Below are 16900 nucleotides of genomic sequence, written 5' to 3'. Positions count from 1 at the left end.
TTTTTCCTCCTTTCTAATTATCATCATTTTCTTCCCCCCAAAAGTATGTGTTCTTGGCACTGTGTAACAAGAATGTCAAGTTCGTAAAAATCTCAATTAAGAGAATGTTCAAACTTAAGTAGAAAAGTTTTGTTTGTTTCAACTTGTTTAAAGCTTCCTTCTGAAATGTATTTTCATTAGAACTGTTGAACTGGCTTCAATACTTCTTTGATTATCCAGATCTTATACCACTTTAGAATCATATTTATGAACATTAAATGTAGCCTAATAACATGGAAATGATGGATGATACCTAACCCTTCCTTCCTGTGCCTGTTTTCAAGTGCTGGTGGTTGGGAATAAAGTACCACCTGCACCCTGTGGGGGGAAATGATTACACAGGCACAAAGAATGGGTCATTTCCTGAGGCTGAACAGTGTGCAGCACCTAGGGAAGGGCTTATTTCTCCTGAGGTCTTCTGTGGTCCTCTGCTCCCTCCACAGGGCTGGAGCAGGCGTCAGAGGTGAGGCTCAGCAGTGGTTCTGGGGCACTGGAATCTGATGAATGTTTCCTGACCAGCCTTCTAAGTGTAACTCTGACATGAATATTGGTTTATATATATATATATATATATATATATTTTTTTTTTTTGCTTATGTTAAGGAGTAAAAGAAACATAAACAGTGAAATTTGTATGTTGGACTTCACTCATTTGTCATAAATATGATGAATTCTTTGCTAAATTGGATAATACCTTGTGAAAAAATTTTTCAGTTTTTTTTTGGTGTGTGTGCTATTCATGGTGTAACAGCTACAGACAAGACACCATTAAGTTTGATTTGCATTTTTAATATTTTCTCTATCACTCTGTTAAGTCTATATGTCAACAAAACAGTAAACCAGCCCTGTTTGTAGCATTTGCCAATTGCTAAGGTGTAAATATTTTCAACACGGCCAATTTCAAGGTACCAATGTGACATCCCCCAAAATGGGGTTGGTAAAAGATGTGCAGCAGCACACATTTGCATTTATATTTCCACACAGATGCAACAGGAAAATAATTAGAAAGTGATGAGTTTTAAGTACCTATTACCTTTGTTTTTAGTGTGTTTATTTAATTAATACTCTCCGTATACACTTCAATATTTAATAATCACTGTTTAACAAACAACTTGCAATATTCCTAAAAATTTAACAATCATCTCTTGTGAACCAGTGTAAGCTGCTCCAGCTCCCTACTGCTTTGACCTCTGCTATACACAGAATACCTGTAACTGCATGTCTCATGTCCCCCCTTCATCTGCAGGTCTGACCCCATGCCTGCTGATGCATAGAACTTGGCCCCCTCACTAATTTCTATAAAGAAACTCAATCACAGCACGCATTCCTTGAAAGGTGTGGTCTCTACTAAAGATCACTGGGATCACAGGGTGGAGTGAACAGCATTCCATTAATACTTCTCATTATTATGAATGGATCTGTTTCCCTCAATTCCACTTTAATGATAGTTGTTTTTTAATTTTAAAATATTTTAAAATAATTTTAGATTTACAGAAGAGATGCAAAGATTGTACAAAGATTTCCCGTATGCCCTTCACCCAGTTCCCTCTAATGTTCCACTACTGTCCTTTTTCTGCTCTAAGATTCAATACAAGAGAGCACATTACTGAACTAAATTGTCGTTTTTTCCTTAGTCTCCTCTGATCTCTGATAGCTTTTCAGCCTTTCTTTGTCTTTCATGACCTTGACACTTGTTTTGTGTCAAGGTTACAGATTTTTAGGAAGAAAACTGCAGAGGTGAAGAAGACTTCTCATTGCCTTATATCAGGAGGTACATGATATCAACATGAATTATCACTCGTGATTTTAACCTTCCATACTTGGTTAAGATCATGCCTATCAGGTTTCTCCACTGTAAAGTTACCATTTTTCTATTTCCATATACTATTCATTAAAAATGATCACTAGGTTCAATCAACTTTCAAAGAAAGAGAAATTAAGCTTGACCTCCTGAAGGGCAGTTGTCAAATAACTTGTAGACATGCATTAAAACCATCGCAGTAACTAATAAATATTTGGAGGAGATACTTTAATATATCCTGTTTTTCTTAAAAGTTTCACCCACTAGTTTTTGCCTTTATCATGATAGTGGTTTCTGCTTTCTTTTTTTTTCTTCCACCTGTCTCCTGGTACCCATGGAGTAGAGCACTGTCCTCATTCTTTTCAGCCCCACCCAGGCAGCATAGTACCACCACCATTGCCCCCTGCTCCCAACACACACACAGCCTGTGCTATACTTCACCAGTTTCACTACCTCTTTGGGCCCAGGGGAGAATCTGAATCCAACACAGACTTGGTGGGAGAAAGCTCCAGCATCCTCATCCTTTCTTTTAAAATGCACAAGAGAGGTGGACCATTCCTCTGCCACCTCTGAGCATCACCTACTGTCTTCATTGTGACAGAATAAGGCACAATGAAGACAGAATATGGTATAGGGGTAATTTTATTTTCCTAGGGAAGATTTAGTGCAAAGATCATTTTACTAGGATTTCAGATTTGACTGAGGGGCAGGTCGCCAAAGCAGATCTCAAGGCCAAAGGATACTGGTCCCTCCATACTTTGTGTGTTTAATCTCTCCCAAGAGAAGGAAGAAAAAGGCGTGGATAGACCCAGAAACAGGCTGACTCCTCAGAATGGAATTAGGTCATTGGCCACAAACTTCTTGTTGTTGGAGCTGATTTGCATTTCCAACAGGCAAGTTTTTAGACTAAAGTCTGAGGTTAAACACAATGAGGTATTCAGTTTCCCCCACTCTGCTCCCCACAGCATCCCTTCAGAACCTTGAGGGAGTTTTGTGTGAAGAGCATGAGCCTAATGAAGGAATGTTCTCCCAAAAAAGCTATGGGCAGGGACATAGACAAAGCTATCCTCAAAAGAGGTGGGAGGGAAAAGAGGGGGAAACATGATGCTAAAAAATAGAATCTGGTATATTAGTTTCCTAGAGCTGCTGTAGACAAAAATATAAGAAATTGGATGACTTATTAGGAATTTTTAAATTTATTTATTTTTGATTGAAGTATTGTTGATTTACAATGTTATACTGTTAGTTTCAGGTATAGAGCAAAGTGATTCTCTCTCCCTCTCTCACACACACACACCTATTTTTTTTTTTCAGATTGTTTTCCATTATAGGTCATTACAAGGTTGAACACAGTTTCTTGTGCTATACAGTAGGTCCTTGTTGTTTATTTTATATATAGTAGTGTGTATGTGTTCATCACAAACTCCTAATTTATCCCTCCCTGCCCTTTCCCCTTTGGTAACCATAAGTTTGTTTTCTATGTCTGTGAGCCTTTTTGTTTTGTAAATAAGTTCATTTGTATCATTTAAAAATTCCACATATAAATGATATCATATTATATTTATTTGTCTTTCTCAGTCTGACTTAGGTAGTTTGATAATGTGTAGATCCATCCATGTTGTTGCAAATGACATTATTTCATTCTTTTCATGAGTAGTATTTCATTGTGTATATATACCACATTTTTGTCTATTCATTTGTTGATGGAACAATAGAAATTTATCATCTCACAGTTCTGCAGGCTGGAAGTCTGAGATCAAAGTTGGTCTGGCTGGTTCCTTTGGAGGGCTGTGAGGGAGGACCTGTTACAGGTCTCTCCTAGCTTCAGGTGACTTCGGGTGTTCTTTGGCTTGTGGACTGCATTCTCCCTGGGTTTTCACATTATCTTCCCTCTGTACATGTCTATCTCTGTATCCAAATTTCCCCTTTTTATAAGAACACAGTCATATTGGGTTAGGGCCCACTCTAATGACCTCATCCTAACTTGATCATTGGCAAAGATTTCCCAATAAAGTCATATTCATAGGTACTGGGGGTTAGGACTTCACCATCTTTTGAGGAGGATGCATTTTATTTATTTATTGTCTTTGCCATTTCTAGGGTCACTCCTGCGGCATATGGAGGTTACTAGGCTAGGGGTAGAATTGGAGCTGTAGCCGCTGGCCTATGCTGGAGCCACACCAACTCGGGATCCGAGCCGGGTCTGCAGCCTGCACCATAGCTCATGGCATCCATGGATCCTTAACCCACTGAGCAAGGCCAGGGATCAAACCTGTACCCTCATGGTTCTTAGATTCGTTAACCACTGAGCCACGACGGGAACTCTGAGGAGGATGCATTTTAATCCATAGCATCCAGTATAATAATCTTCATCTTTTAACTAGTCATTTGGTCTATATTTAAAGTAATTATTGATAAATTTGGGTTTAAATCTATATTTTATTTTGTGCGTTCTATTTGTCCCAGTGGTTCTATGTTCCTTTTACCTGTCTTTCATGTCCTCTTTGGATTTTCAAGTATGTAATTCTTTCTTTTCTATTCCTTGAAGTTTAAGCACTGTCTTCTATTGTATTGCTCTAGAAATTACACCATGCTTGCATGCTAGAGTTTTCTGCAGTTAACCTTACCTTTGTTTCTTCCTAGATGATACAAGGACCTTAGGATACTTTAACTCCATTTGTCTCCCTGACTTGAATATTATTACTGTTATGCATTTTAATTCTTTTTGCCTTTTGAATCCCTCAAAACAATTATTTTTGTTTTGTATTGTCCTTTTCATTCAGATTCATCTTCTTAGTTACCATTTTAAAAAATTCTTCATTCTTTTTTGCATATCAGACCTTCTACCTGAGATCACTTTCCACTTGCCTGCAGTACCTCTTTTACAAGTCTCTTTAAGAAGCTCCTCTTGTGATAAATCTTCTTAGCTTTTTTTTTTTAATTAAATTTTTTTTTGTCTTTTCTAGGGCTGCTCCTGCGGCATATGGAGGTTCCCAGGCTAGGGGTCCAATCGGAGCTGTAGCCACTGGCCTACACCAGAGCCACAGCAACACGGGATCCGAGCCGCATCTGCGACCTACACCACAGCTCACAGCAATGCTGGATTCTTAACCCACTGAGCAAGGGCGGGAATTGAACCTGCAACCTCATGGTTCCTAGTTGGATTTGTTAACCACTGCACCACAACAGGAACTCCTAAATCCTCTTAGCTTTTGTTATCTGGAAGTATCTTTATTTAATCTTTATTTTTGGAAAAGACATTTTTGCTGGGTATAGAATTCTATGTTGATAGTTATTTCCTTGCATAACATAGAAGACCTTATTCCACTTGTCTTTGGGGGCCCATTTTTGTAAAGAACTTAGATATCCATCTAGCTTATTTGAAAGTTCCCTGGAAGGTTTTGTATTTTTAAGCTAATTTTAATATCTTTTCTTTGTCTTTGGTGTTCTACAGTTTTGTTCTGTTGTGTCTACCTGTGGATTTCTTTTTTATTCATCTTATTTAGGGTTTATTGGGCTTCCTGAACCTCTGAATTAGAATTCTCATCATCTCTGAAAAATTCTTAGTTATTATTATCTTTTCAAATATGACCTCTATTCCATTCTCTCTGAACTCTAATGTTAAAACTTTTCAAATTTGCCATGTCTTATAACCTCCCCTCCATAGTTTTTATCTCTTTATCTCTATGCTACTTTTTGGTTAATTTTTTTGACATATATTCTAGCTCACTAATTCTTTCTTTAGCTATGTTTTGTATGCTGTTAAATCTATCCATTTAGTTTTAACTTTAGTTATTGTATTTTTCATCTATAGAAGTTAAACTTGGTTCTTTTACAAATTTGCTCTGCTATTTTTTATGGTTTTCTATTCTCCAGAGATATTTTCATATTTCATACTATGTGTATCTTTATGCATAGTATCACAATTGTTTTTATAATATAAGTCTGATAATTGAAATATCTTAAATATTTCTGGGGTTTTATTGCTATGTGTTTTTATTGCCCATTCCTGCTTTTGTTCCTTGCTTCCTTGTATGTTTGGGCTATTATTCATTGCCTTTGAAAATTTATTTGAGGGACTTCTTTGAGGCTTTTCTCTAGAGATGATTTGTGTTTGCTTTTCTAGGTATCTGGGAGCACTGCCAGATTGGGTAATTTTTAAACTAACTTCACAGTCTGAAAGTTTCTTGGTCACCCAACAGACTTATGGCAATATCTTCTCAGGGATTCTGCACAGCCCCTCCGCCAGTGTCAAGGAAACATTTCTTAGAGTCAGGTGTGGGTAGGGTAGGGCAAGATAAGTTTATAACTGGCTTAACCTTACCCTGAGGTTGTAGTCCTTTGGGTGAGCCCTGGGATCCATGGCAATTTCAAGGCCTAGTTTCACCTATACTTTGGCCCAATTAATCCTTGTATGTTGTTAACTCCTCCATATTTTTACTAATCTTATGTTCTTTACTTTATTAACGGTTGTTTTCAGTTGATCCAAATAACCTAGTTTTCTACATTCCCAGAAACAGAACTCCAAAGTAATTTAGGATGCACATTTTTTTTCTGATCAATATTCAAAATATGGCACTGACACTGGCTTTATTTCAAACTCTTTAATGTTTTCAAAAGTAGTCTAATGCAAGATACACAACATTATGAGTTGGAAGAGAACTTAGGAACCAACAACTCTGCCCCAATTTAATGGCTTTGGAAGATAAAGCCCAGAGGCATTGAGTGGGTTGCTCAGAGTACCATGTGAGTTGGTGGCAGAACCAGGATTAGAACCCCAGTCCTCCCTGAGGCCTGTATTCTCACCACTCCCCTGCAGCTCATTGGGCAATGTGAAATCATGTCAGTTCTCAGTGTCCATTTCCCAGATGAAGAAATATAGATGCGCAACAAAGATTTGTGAAGATGTGATCTCAAGTGGATAAGTGTAGAAAATATAGATGGGTCCTAGGAGAAAGATGGGCAAGTCCCCTTCCCTGCCATGGCTACCTGAACAAGAAACTGAAAACTCATTTGTATATCTGGAACTTCTAATAATAGAATTATAATACTATCAGGAATAATGATAATAAACACTTATTCTCCCTTTGCACTAGCCCTATGTAAAATGTTTACCTTTCATTCTTGCCATATCCTGTGAGAATGTGTTATTATCTTGCAGACGAGGAAAGGCAGGCTTTGAAAGGTTAAGCAATGAGACTTAGGACAGGGTTACTGAATGGCTGAGCTGTACTTTGAACTTAGATCCAAAAGCTAGTGCCCCATTGTATGTATCCACTGCCACCCCAAACTTATATTTATTTATTTTATTTCTATTTTATTTTATTTTGCTTTTTATGACCACACCAGCAGCATATGGAAGTTCCCAGGCTAGGGGGTCTAATCAGAGCTACAGCTTCTGGCCTATACCACAGCAATACCATACATTGCTATACCATACATTGCTATACCATAGCAATGTGAGATCTTAGCTGCATCTGCGATCTACACCACAGCTCATGGCAATGCTGGATCTTTAACTCACTGAGCAAGGCCAGGGATTGAACCCACAACCTCGTGGTTCCTAATTGGATTCGTTTCTGCTGCACCACCATGGGAACTCCCAAACTTATTTTTAAATTTTCCTTTGTTGCTTCATCCTCTGCTGATGTGCAGGAAGGCTCTACACATCTTTATATTCCCCCAACAACATTCTCTATCCTCCATTTACCAACCTCTTACCGTCAATCTAACAAATACTATTTGGTTAGTACTTCTGTTTCTGACACACTTCCATAATTCCAGAAAAATACTTGAATTTTACATCAGCTGACTCCTTCTCCTTTAGTGTCCATTAGTGTGTCCTGGCCACACATCTCAGTTTGCAAACAAACCCTTCCCAACTCTTTGCAGTGATTCTCTAGCAAATGTCTTAGAGAAGGTCTTCCCCTGAAGGCAGCAGGAGCAAGAAACCCTCCAGGCCCTTATTTTGGACACGTGAATGGAAAAGAAAGATGAGCTGATCCCAGACTCCCCAGCCCCTTTGGTGGAGACTCCAGCTGGCAGGGGCCGCCTCTACCCTTCTGCTTCATCCCCCCACAATACTTTAACAAGGCAAAGCACAGCCATTGGCAACCATGCCCTGGATGAAGAGTCATGACAACTGTTTGATTGAGGTTTTGAATTTCAGGTAAAGGTACCAACTTTGCCAGCATCTGTATAGGCTGTTGGCTTTGGAGGCCAAGGATTAGCTCCTGTATGTCAGAGCAATGCATCCTGGGCAGCAAATCTTCTTCTAGTCTTATGCTGCCAAGAAAGAGGCCTCTCCTACCTCCTTCCTTTTCATTTTACCCAGTTTATTCTGCCAGATTCTGTTTTTAATATTTTAAAAATAAACCATGTTTCAGAATAGTTTTAGATTTAGAGAATCATTGCAAAGATACAGAGAATTCTCATATACCTGACACCCAGTTCCCTGTTGTTAACATCTTGCATTACTGTGGTATATTTGTCACAGCTAGTGAACAAATAATAATACTTTAGTAAAGATGTCCTTATTTTATTTGCATTCAGTAGTTTTTCCCTACTCTGTTCCAGGACCCATCCAGGATACCTCATCACCTTTAGTCATCCTGTCTTTGTAAGCATCTCTGGGCTGTGAAAGTTTCTTAGATTTTTCTTGTTCTTGATGACATTTGAACTTTTGAGGAGTATTGGTCAAGTATTTTGTAAAGTGTTCTGCAGTTTGGGTTTGTCTGAAGTTTATACCATAATTAGACTGGGGTTATGGATCTTTGGAGAGAAAAATCTCAGAGGTAAGCTGCCATTTCCATCACATTGTATCAAGAGTGTGTACTATTGGAGTTCCTGTCATGGCACTGTGGAAACAAATGCGACTAGGAGCCATGAGGTTGTGGGTTCGATCCCTAGCCTCATTCAGTGGGTTAAGGATCCAGTGTTGCCGTGAGCTGTGGTGTAAGTCGCAGATATGGCTCAGATCTGGCATTGCTGTGGCTCTGGCATAGGCTAGCAGCTGCAGCTCTGATTAGCCCCTAGTCTGGGAACCTCCATATGTTGTGGATGCGGCCCTAAAAAGACAAAAGACAAAAGACAAAAAAAAAAGAAAAAAGAAAAAAAAGAAACGAGCGTGTACTATTGACATGGTTTATCACTATGTATGGTGACCTGGATCCCCTGGCTAAGGTGATGTTTGACAGGTTTTTCCACTATAAAGTTACTTTTTTCCTCAGGAAGGAAGTCACTGCATGTGGCCCACACTTAAGGAGTGAGGAGTTATGCTCCACAATGAAATTTTTATGCACGGAAGATTTGTCTATTCTCCCCAATGTCTTTACATAGTCACTCATTTATGTGAGTATGGAGTCATGGATATTCATGGTATACTTTGAATTATAATCCATTATTACATTCTTTGTTGCTCACGAAGTTCCAGGTTTGGCCACTGAAAGCTTTTTCAGTTGACTCCTGTGTCCCTGTGACCTATCCCTCTCGTGTGTGTGTGTGTGTGTGTGTGTGTGTGTTTTAGTTTAGTACTTTCTTACCTTCTGGCACAGTAAGATGATCAGAGTTCATCTTGTGTATTTCCTGACCTAGTCCTAGAATCAGCCATTTCTTTGAGAATACCCGATTCCTTTTATTGAAGAGTGGTATTAGAAATCAAGATAGAAGTTTTCTATTTTATTTTGTAATTTAAAAAACAAAACAAATAATTTAAGACAAATCAGCAATTATTTGTTTTGTTTTTTAAATGTTTTGTTTTTTAATTTAGGACAAATCAGCAATGACAAAAACAAATGCCAGAGAGTAGCTTGGATAGGCCGGGGCACATGGGGAACTCCTCATGGCGCACATGGGAGAGGCCACAGGGCTCCACATCACACCAAAGGAAGGTTTCTAGCCAGTGGGCTCACATCTGTTTTAGGGCCTTTATAAAATCATGGGTGATCCCCTTTTCTAGGATAGGTTACTTTCAATTCTTTTTTTAATGAAAGTATAGTTGATTTACAATGTTGTGTTGTGATTCTTTATATTAAGCAATGAGATGGAAATTTCAGAATGCCAAATCAAAAGATATTCCTACTGATGATTTATTCTCTTGCCAAAAGAATATTTTAAAAAAAGCCATACTTGCATGAGATTCCTTCTTTGTTCAGAAGGCCCAGAAGTTGTTTTAGAGGTTGAATGAATACATCAGGTTTTTCCTGCAACCAGCTGATTTATTCTAATTCCTTTAATTGCTTCACCTGGGCAGAAATGATGGACAGATGTAACAGCCAATTATAATTATATTACTTTTGAAGGTGGGTTCAAAGGACAGATACCTCTCTAGTAAATATTAAAATGGTGAGCAAGAATTAGATGTTAGGGTTGTCGAGGTTTATGTAAACAGTAAATAGTGTCTGGCTATCTGAGTCTTGGCTGCCATCATTGTCATCATCATTTTTGTAAGAAGGGATCACAGGATCTTTGTTAATTTACTTAAGACAATAGGAGGGAAAATGGTGACTTTTCAATCCTTTTCTTTCCACGACCAACATTATTATCTGTGTATTGGGAATTGGAGGGCTTTAAGCCTGTAAAAGAGGATTTAGCTAAGGCTCTTCCAGAGCCTACTGCCCACAGTTCTTGGGGACTGTCACCACCAGCCTCTCTATCACAAGCTATGTGTTCCTAGAGATTCATTTCCATGACTTTTGATTCATTTCTACATATCCCATTGTGCCCACAATCATCTCAGCAGCCACACTCCATTCCCCCATTTCTCTCACCCTCCTGTTTCCTTAATACATCACTCTCTGCCATTACACACAGCTTCCAGGATCATTGAGAAATAAGAAGCTCTCAGAAGCAGCCTTCTGTAAGCTCCCTCCTCCACATCTGCCCAGATCCAGACCCCCATATTTCTCCTTCCTTCCTGTTGCAGTAGATGAAAAGTCCTTGTTTCTCTCTAAGGCCATAGACCAGAGCCCAAACCCCCAGTTCACTAGATCTCATCCTCTCTCATCTACTCAGAGCCCTGATGCGTACAGTTCTTGGTGTACTTCCCTGTGTTATCAGTTTTTCCCTTTCCACTGGGTTATTTCCATCAGCTTTGGAATGTGTTTCTCCCATCTCAAAAATAAAAGCAAAAAAATCCTTTTAAAATAAAAAATTCAGTTTTAATAAAAACCACATGGCATAAAACTGACAGTCTAACCATTTCTAAGTGTACAGTTTAGTAGCGTTAAGTATGTTCACTTCGTTGTGCATCCAATCTCCAGAACATCTTCACCTTTCAAAACTGAAACTCTATCCTCATTAAACTACTCTCCATTTCCCCCTTCCTCTAGCCCCTGGCAACCACCATTCTACTTTCTGTTTCAGCGCATTTGACTACTCTAGGTACCTCGTATAAGTGGAATTGGACAGTATTTGCCTTTTTGTCACTGGCTTATTTCTCTTAGCATAATGTCCTAAAGTTTCATCCACATTGTAGCGTGTATCAGAATTTTCTTTCTTTTTAAGGCTGAATAATATTTCCTTGTATGTATATACAACATTTTTTAATCCACTTATCTCCTGATGGACATTTTGTAGTTGCTTCCATAGTGATAGTATGAATGGTATTGCTTTGAATATGAGTGAGTATACAAATATCCCTTGGAGACACTGCTTTTAATTCTTCTATATACTCAGAATTGGAATTGCTGGGTAATTCTATTTTTAGCTTTTTGAAGAATGCACCATTTTATGCATTCTGCACCATTTTACATTCCCACCAAATAGTGCACAAGGCTTGCAATTTTTCCACTTCCTTGTTAACATGTGTTATTTTCATTTTTTTGCTTTTTAGGACTGAACTCATGGCATATGGAGATTCCCAGGCTAGGGGTAGAATTGGAGCTACAGCTGCTAGCCTACACCACAGCCACAGAAACGTGGGATCTCAGCTGTGTCTGTGACCTACACCACAGCTCACAGCAATGCTGGATCCTTAACCCACTGAGTGAGGCCAGGAATTGAACCCACAACCTCATGGTTTCTAGTCAGATTTGTTTCTGCTGCACTACAATGGGAGTGCCAACATGTGTTCTTTTTAATGAAAAATTTTTTATAGTAGGTGAGGTGGTATCTCATTGTGGGGCAAAAATCTTTTTTTTTTTTCACGTACATGTACACATTCTATTTTCTCACATTATCATGCTCCATCATAAGTGACTAGACAGAGTTCCCAGCGCTACACAGCAGGATCTCATTGCTAATCCATTCCAAAGGCAATAGTTTGCATCTGTTAACCCCAAGCTCCCAATCCACCCCACTCCCTCCCCCTTGGCAACCACAAATCAATTCTCCAAGTCCATGATTTTCTTTTCTGTGGAAAGGTTCATTTGTGCCATATATTAGATTCCAGATATAAGTGATATCATATGGTATTTGTCTTTCTCTTTCTGACTTACTTCACTCAGTGTGAGAGTCTCTAGTACCATCCATGTTGCTGCAAGTGGCATTATTTTGTTCTTTTTTATGGCCGAGTAGCAGTCCATTGTGTGTGTGTGTGTGTATATATATATATGTATATATATATCACATCTTCCTAATCCAATCATTTGTCGATGGACATTTAGGTTGTTTCTATGTCTTGGCTATTGTGAATAGTGCTACAATGAACATGCGGGTGCATGTATCTTTTTCAAGAAAGTTTTGTCTGGATATATGCCCAAGAGTGGGATTGCTGGATCATATGGTAGTTCTATGTATAGATTTCTAAGGTACCTCCGCACTGTTCTCCATAATGGTCGTACCAGCTTATATTCCCACCATCAGTGCAGGAGGGTTCCCTTTTCTCCACACCCCCTCCAGCATCTGTTATTTGTGGACATATGAATGATGGCCATTCTGACTGGTGTGAGGTGGTATCTCGTGGTAGTTTTGATTTGCATTTCTGTAATAATCAGGAATGTTGAGCATTTTCTCATGTGCTTTTTGGCCATCTGTACATCTTTCTTGGAAAAATGTCTATTCAGGTCTTTTTCCATTTTTCAATTGGGTTGTTGGCTTTTTTGCTGTTGAGTTGTATAAATTGCTTGTATATTCTGGAGAGTAAGTGTGGGGCAAAAATCTTTTAATCCTACTTTTCCTCTTGCTATGGCTAATTGGCCACTTCCCTTTAAGACAAGACTCCTTGAAAGAGTTGATTTTACTTCCTGATCTGAATGCCTCTCTTCCCTTTCTTTCTTTGTCTGCCTGTCTGTCTTTCTCTCTCTCTCTTTCTTTCTTTCTTTCTTTCTTTCTTCCTTCCTTCCTTTCTTTCTTTCTCTTTCTTTCTTTCTTTCTTTCTTTCTTTCTTTCTTTCTTTCTTTCTTTCTTTCTTTCTTACTTTCTTTCTTTCTTTCTTTCTTTCTTTCTTTCTTTCTTTCTTTCTTTCTTTCTTTCCCTCTCTCATTCTCTCCCCCTCCTGCCCTTCTTTCCTTCCTTCCTCCCTTCCTTCCCTTCTTTCCTTCTTCATTTTTCTTTTCTTTTTTTTCTTTTTTTTTTTTTTTTTGCTTTTTAGGGCTGCACCTAAAAAGGGGACATATGGAAGTTCCCAGGCTAGGGGCCAAATCAGAGCTGCAACTGCCAGCCTGCACCATAGCCATAGCACTGTGGGATCCAAGCCACATCTGCTACCTACACCACAGCTCATGGCACTGCCAAATCCTAACCCACTGAGTGAGGCCAGGGATCGAATCTGAATCCTCATGGATACTAGTTAGGTTCATTACCACTGAGCCACAATGGGAACTCCCCCCCCCCCATTATTTCTTGAGCTTATTCCAGCCAGGTTCTCATCCCACCCATGGCACTGTAACCTCTCTTGTTGAAAAATTGCTACATGGCCACTTCCTTGTCTGATCAGAGTATTTGACATGGTTAATCACTCTCTCCTCCATCAAACACTTTCTCCATTTTGCTGCTGCAATGCCATACTTGCCCAGTTTTCTTTTCTCCCCACTAGATGTCTTTCCTGGTTTCTTTTGCTGGTTCCTCATCATCTCTCCAACCTTTTCATGTTGGAGTCTTGCAGGACTCAGGCTTGGGTCCTTCTCATCTCCTGCTACACTCAATTCTCTGGTGATCGATCTCATCCATCATCATGACCTTAAATATCAACATTTTACTAATGATTCCAAAATTAAATCTCTGTCTAGACTTTCCCCCAGAACTCCACCCTCCAGTGTATGTACCTGCCTACTTACTATCTGTACTTACTATCTGCCTACTTACTATCTGTACTTGGATCTGTACATGTCCAAAAGTAATGCCTGATCTTCCTACTTCTCTCTACTCTCCCCTCCTCCCTCCTCCATCTCCTGACTCCCTGACCCAAAGTCTTGGAGTCATCTTTGACTACTTTCTTTCTCTCATATACCACATCCAGTGTGTTGGAAAGTCCTGCTGGTTCCACCTTTAAAATCTGTCCAAAATCTGTCTGCTTCTCATCACCTGCATTACTATCATCCTGATCCAATTTACCATCCTTGCTCATCTGCTGTATATTAGTGGTCCTCTCACTTTTGTTTCTTTCATCTCTTCTTAACACAACCATCCGAAAGATTGTTAAGATGTCAGTTTAGATTCTGTAGTTGCTCTGCTCAAAAGAGCTTGGATCAAAAGTCAAAGAACTTGGCAAGCTGCATGGCTTTACCACTTCTGCAGTTTCACTCTTGCCTCTTTAAAGTTTCACACTCTAGGTATGCTCCTGCCTCAGGACCTTTGCACTTAATGCTCTCATTCACTGGAATGTTCTTCCCTTAAACATTAGTATGACTTGCTCCCTCGCCTTCTTGAAACCTTTATGCAATATCACCCAAGAAGTGCCTTAACTGTCCCATTTCTATTTTCAAATTTCAGGCTGAAGTACAGCTCCTCAGTTCACTTTCCATGGCCTTCCCTCTCTTTTCAGCTTCAGCTCGTCTAACATACTACATCATTTTCTTGTTTATTCTATTTATTGTGTTTTCCCCCAATAGAAAGTCAGTTCCATGAGGGCAAAGATGTTTCTCATCTTTATTCATTATTATATCCCCAGCAGCAAGACTAGCGTCTGGCTTGCAGTGTGCACTCAATACATATTTGTTGAATGAATGAATGAATGAATGTGGAATGTTAGATAACTATTTCTCCACGGTGATTATTATTATTATTATTATTATTATTATTATTATTATTATTACATCCTAAAAATCCAGGAAGCAAGTTAGGATATGAACGGGAACTGTATATATATTAATAACAGAATGTATACCCTTGCTACTCAAAGTGCAGTCCATGGACCAACAGCATTGGCACTGCCTGGGACCTTGTTAGAAATGCAGAGCCTCAGGCCCTACTCCAGGCTTCCTGAATCAGAATCTGCATTTAACAAGGCCCCTGCAGGTGATTAATGGCACCTTGAAGTTGAAAAGCGCTGGTGTTGAGCAGTGGTCCTTCATCTTATCTGTGTATTGGAATTATCTGAGTGTCTTTAAAAATGCCTGATACCTGGGTCCTAGTCCCAGAGACTGACTTAAGTGGTCTGAAGGGGAGTGCAGACATAGGTCAGTGGTAAAGAGGTGAAGTGACTGACTCAGTATTTTTTTTTTTTTTTTGTCTTTTTGCCATTTCTTTGGGCCGTTCCCACAGCATATGGAGGTTCCCAGGCTAGGGGTCGAATTGGAGCTATAGCCACTGGCCTACGCCAGAGCCACAGCAACGTGGGATCCGAGCCACGTCTGCAACCTACACCACAGCTCATGGCAACGCCAGATCCTTAACCCACTGAGCGAGGCCAGGGACCGAACCCGCAACCTCATGATTCCTAGTCGGATTCATTAACCACTGCGCCACGACGGGAACTCCTGACTCAGTATTTTTGAATAGAGAGCTGAGATTAGAAACTTGCCTCTTAACCTTAGTAAGGAGAATGACTTGTTGGTATTGACACATCACCAAGCCATCTCCACCTTATTCCATAACAGCAAATTTCAGTTCCTCATTTGTAATTTCAAGTGAGAAACCTTCAAGGTGGCCACTTGTCACTAGTAGAAAATGTGCTCACATCTGCCCCAGACTGCTTTTGATGGTCTCTGTTGCAGGAAATAAACACTTAGAAGCATGTCAGCCCTTTGGAGGAATGACTCCTGCTCCCTTTTCTAGAAGGATCCGTGATCTTTTGAGCAGAAGCCTCAGCAGAGTGAGCAGAGCTTTGGGGTCAGTCTCTGGGTGGCTGTTGGGAAAGCCCTGTCCACAGGAGTCTCAGGGTCACAGGGGCTCGACCTGGGAACTGCCCCCTACTCTGCATCCTACAGCCAGGGGAGTATAGGCTTCAATGTTCACACCTCTGTGTGTCCCATACCTGCTGCCAGACATCACTTCCTGGGTGGCTCCACTGTGAGGTCAGGGTACAGAGCTGACCTCGGGGTGTGACTCAAACTTGAATCTTCATCATCAACTTGAATCTGAAGTTAAGCCTCCACAGCTGCATGATAGAAAGGCATGAAAGTATGAAAGAATAGCACTGGTTAACTGAGCCCAGGAAAGATCTTGGGAAGGTATAGAGAGCATCTCCAAATTTTCATTGATTACGTGGTCTCTCTCTTGCAGCTCAAGTCTCGGGTTCTCATGACTCCTTTGGCCCTGTCACCTCCACGAAGCACACCAGAGCCCGACCTCAGCTCCATCCCTCAGGATGCAGCCACCATACCCAGCTTGGCAGCCCCGCAGGCTCTCACAGGTAGGTCAGGTAAATGAACTCCAGGGCTGTGATGGAGAGCTAGAGAGCTGCCACTGAGGTCACTCAAATGAAGGACTTAGTGTGTTAGCCCGTCAGCAGGTAGGATGACCAAATTCTCTGAGAACAGGAGTTTAAATGTCTCACAGGTTGGATTATTTAAACTTGGTTTTCAATGTATCTTGTCTAAATCTGGTCTCTGTAGGTGGATGGAGGACTAGCCATGAGTGGTTGGGGCATATACCCCTGGTTTTTTCTTTTCAGAGCCAGATTTACTTTGCACCAATAGTGATCCTGGTCACTTTAAAGGGTTTCTATCACTTCCAGATCTC

At 40.0% G+C, this 16900-nt stretch overlaps 1 protein-coding gene across 13 annotated transcripts in view; it reads left to right on the top strand.

Annotated features, from left to right (window-relative positions):
• The window catches only part of SCML4 (sex comb on midleg like 4 (Drosophila)), a 143827-nt gene that overhangs the window by 64967 nt on the left and 61960 nt on the right, over nucleotides 1-16900 (top strand). For 12 of the 13 annotated variants that reach the window (XR_002343723.1, XR_002343739.1, XR_002343726.1 and 9 more), the window contains one exon: nucleotides 16442-16571. Coding sequence is in view for 8 of the 13 variants with exons in the window: in XM_021090713.1 (XP_020946372.1) it covers nucleotides 16442-16571 (130 nt within the window). In the remaining 5 variants the exon portion in view is untranslated. Of the gene's footprint in view, nucleotides 1-15684; nucleotides 16049-16441; nucleotides 16572-16900 lie in introns of those variants that run through there. The other variant, XM_021090767.1, reaches the window with a different exon arrangement.

The sequence above is a fragment of the Sus scrofa genome, chromosome 1, assembly GCF_000003025.6.
Source record: "Sus scrofa isolate TJ Tabasco breed Duroc chromosome 1, Sscrofa11.1, whole genome shotgun sequence".
Taxonomy (NCBI): domain Eukaryota; kingdom Metazoa; phylum Chordata; class Mammalia; order Artiodactyla; family Suidae; genus Sus; species Sus scrofa.
The sequence above is the reverse complement of the archived record's forward strand: the minus strand, read 5'-3'. Positions and strand labels throughout refer to the sequence as shown.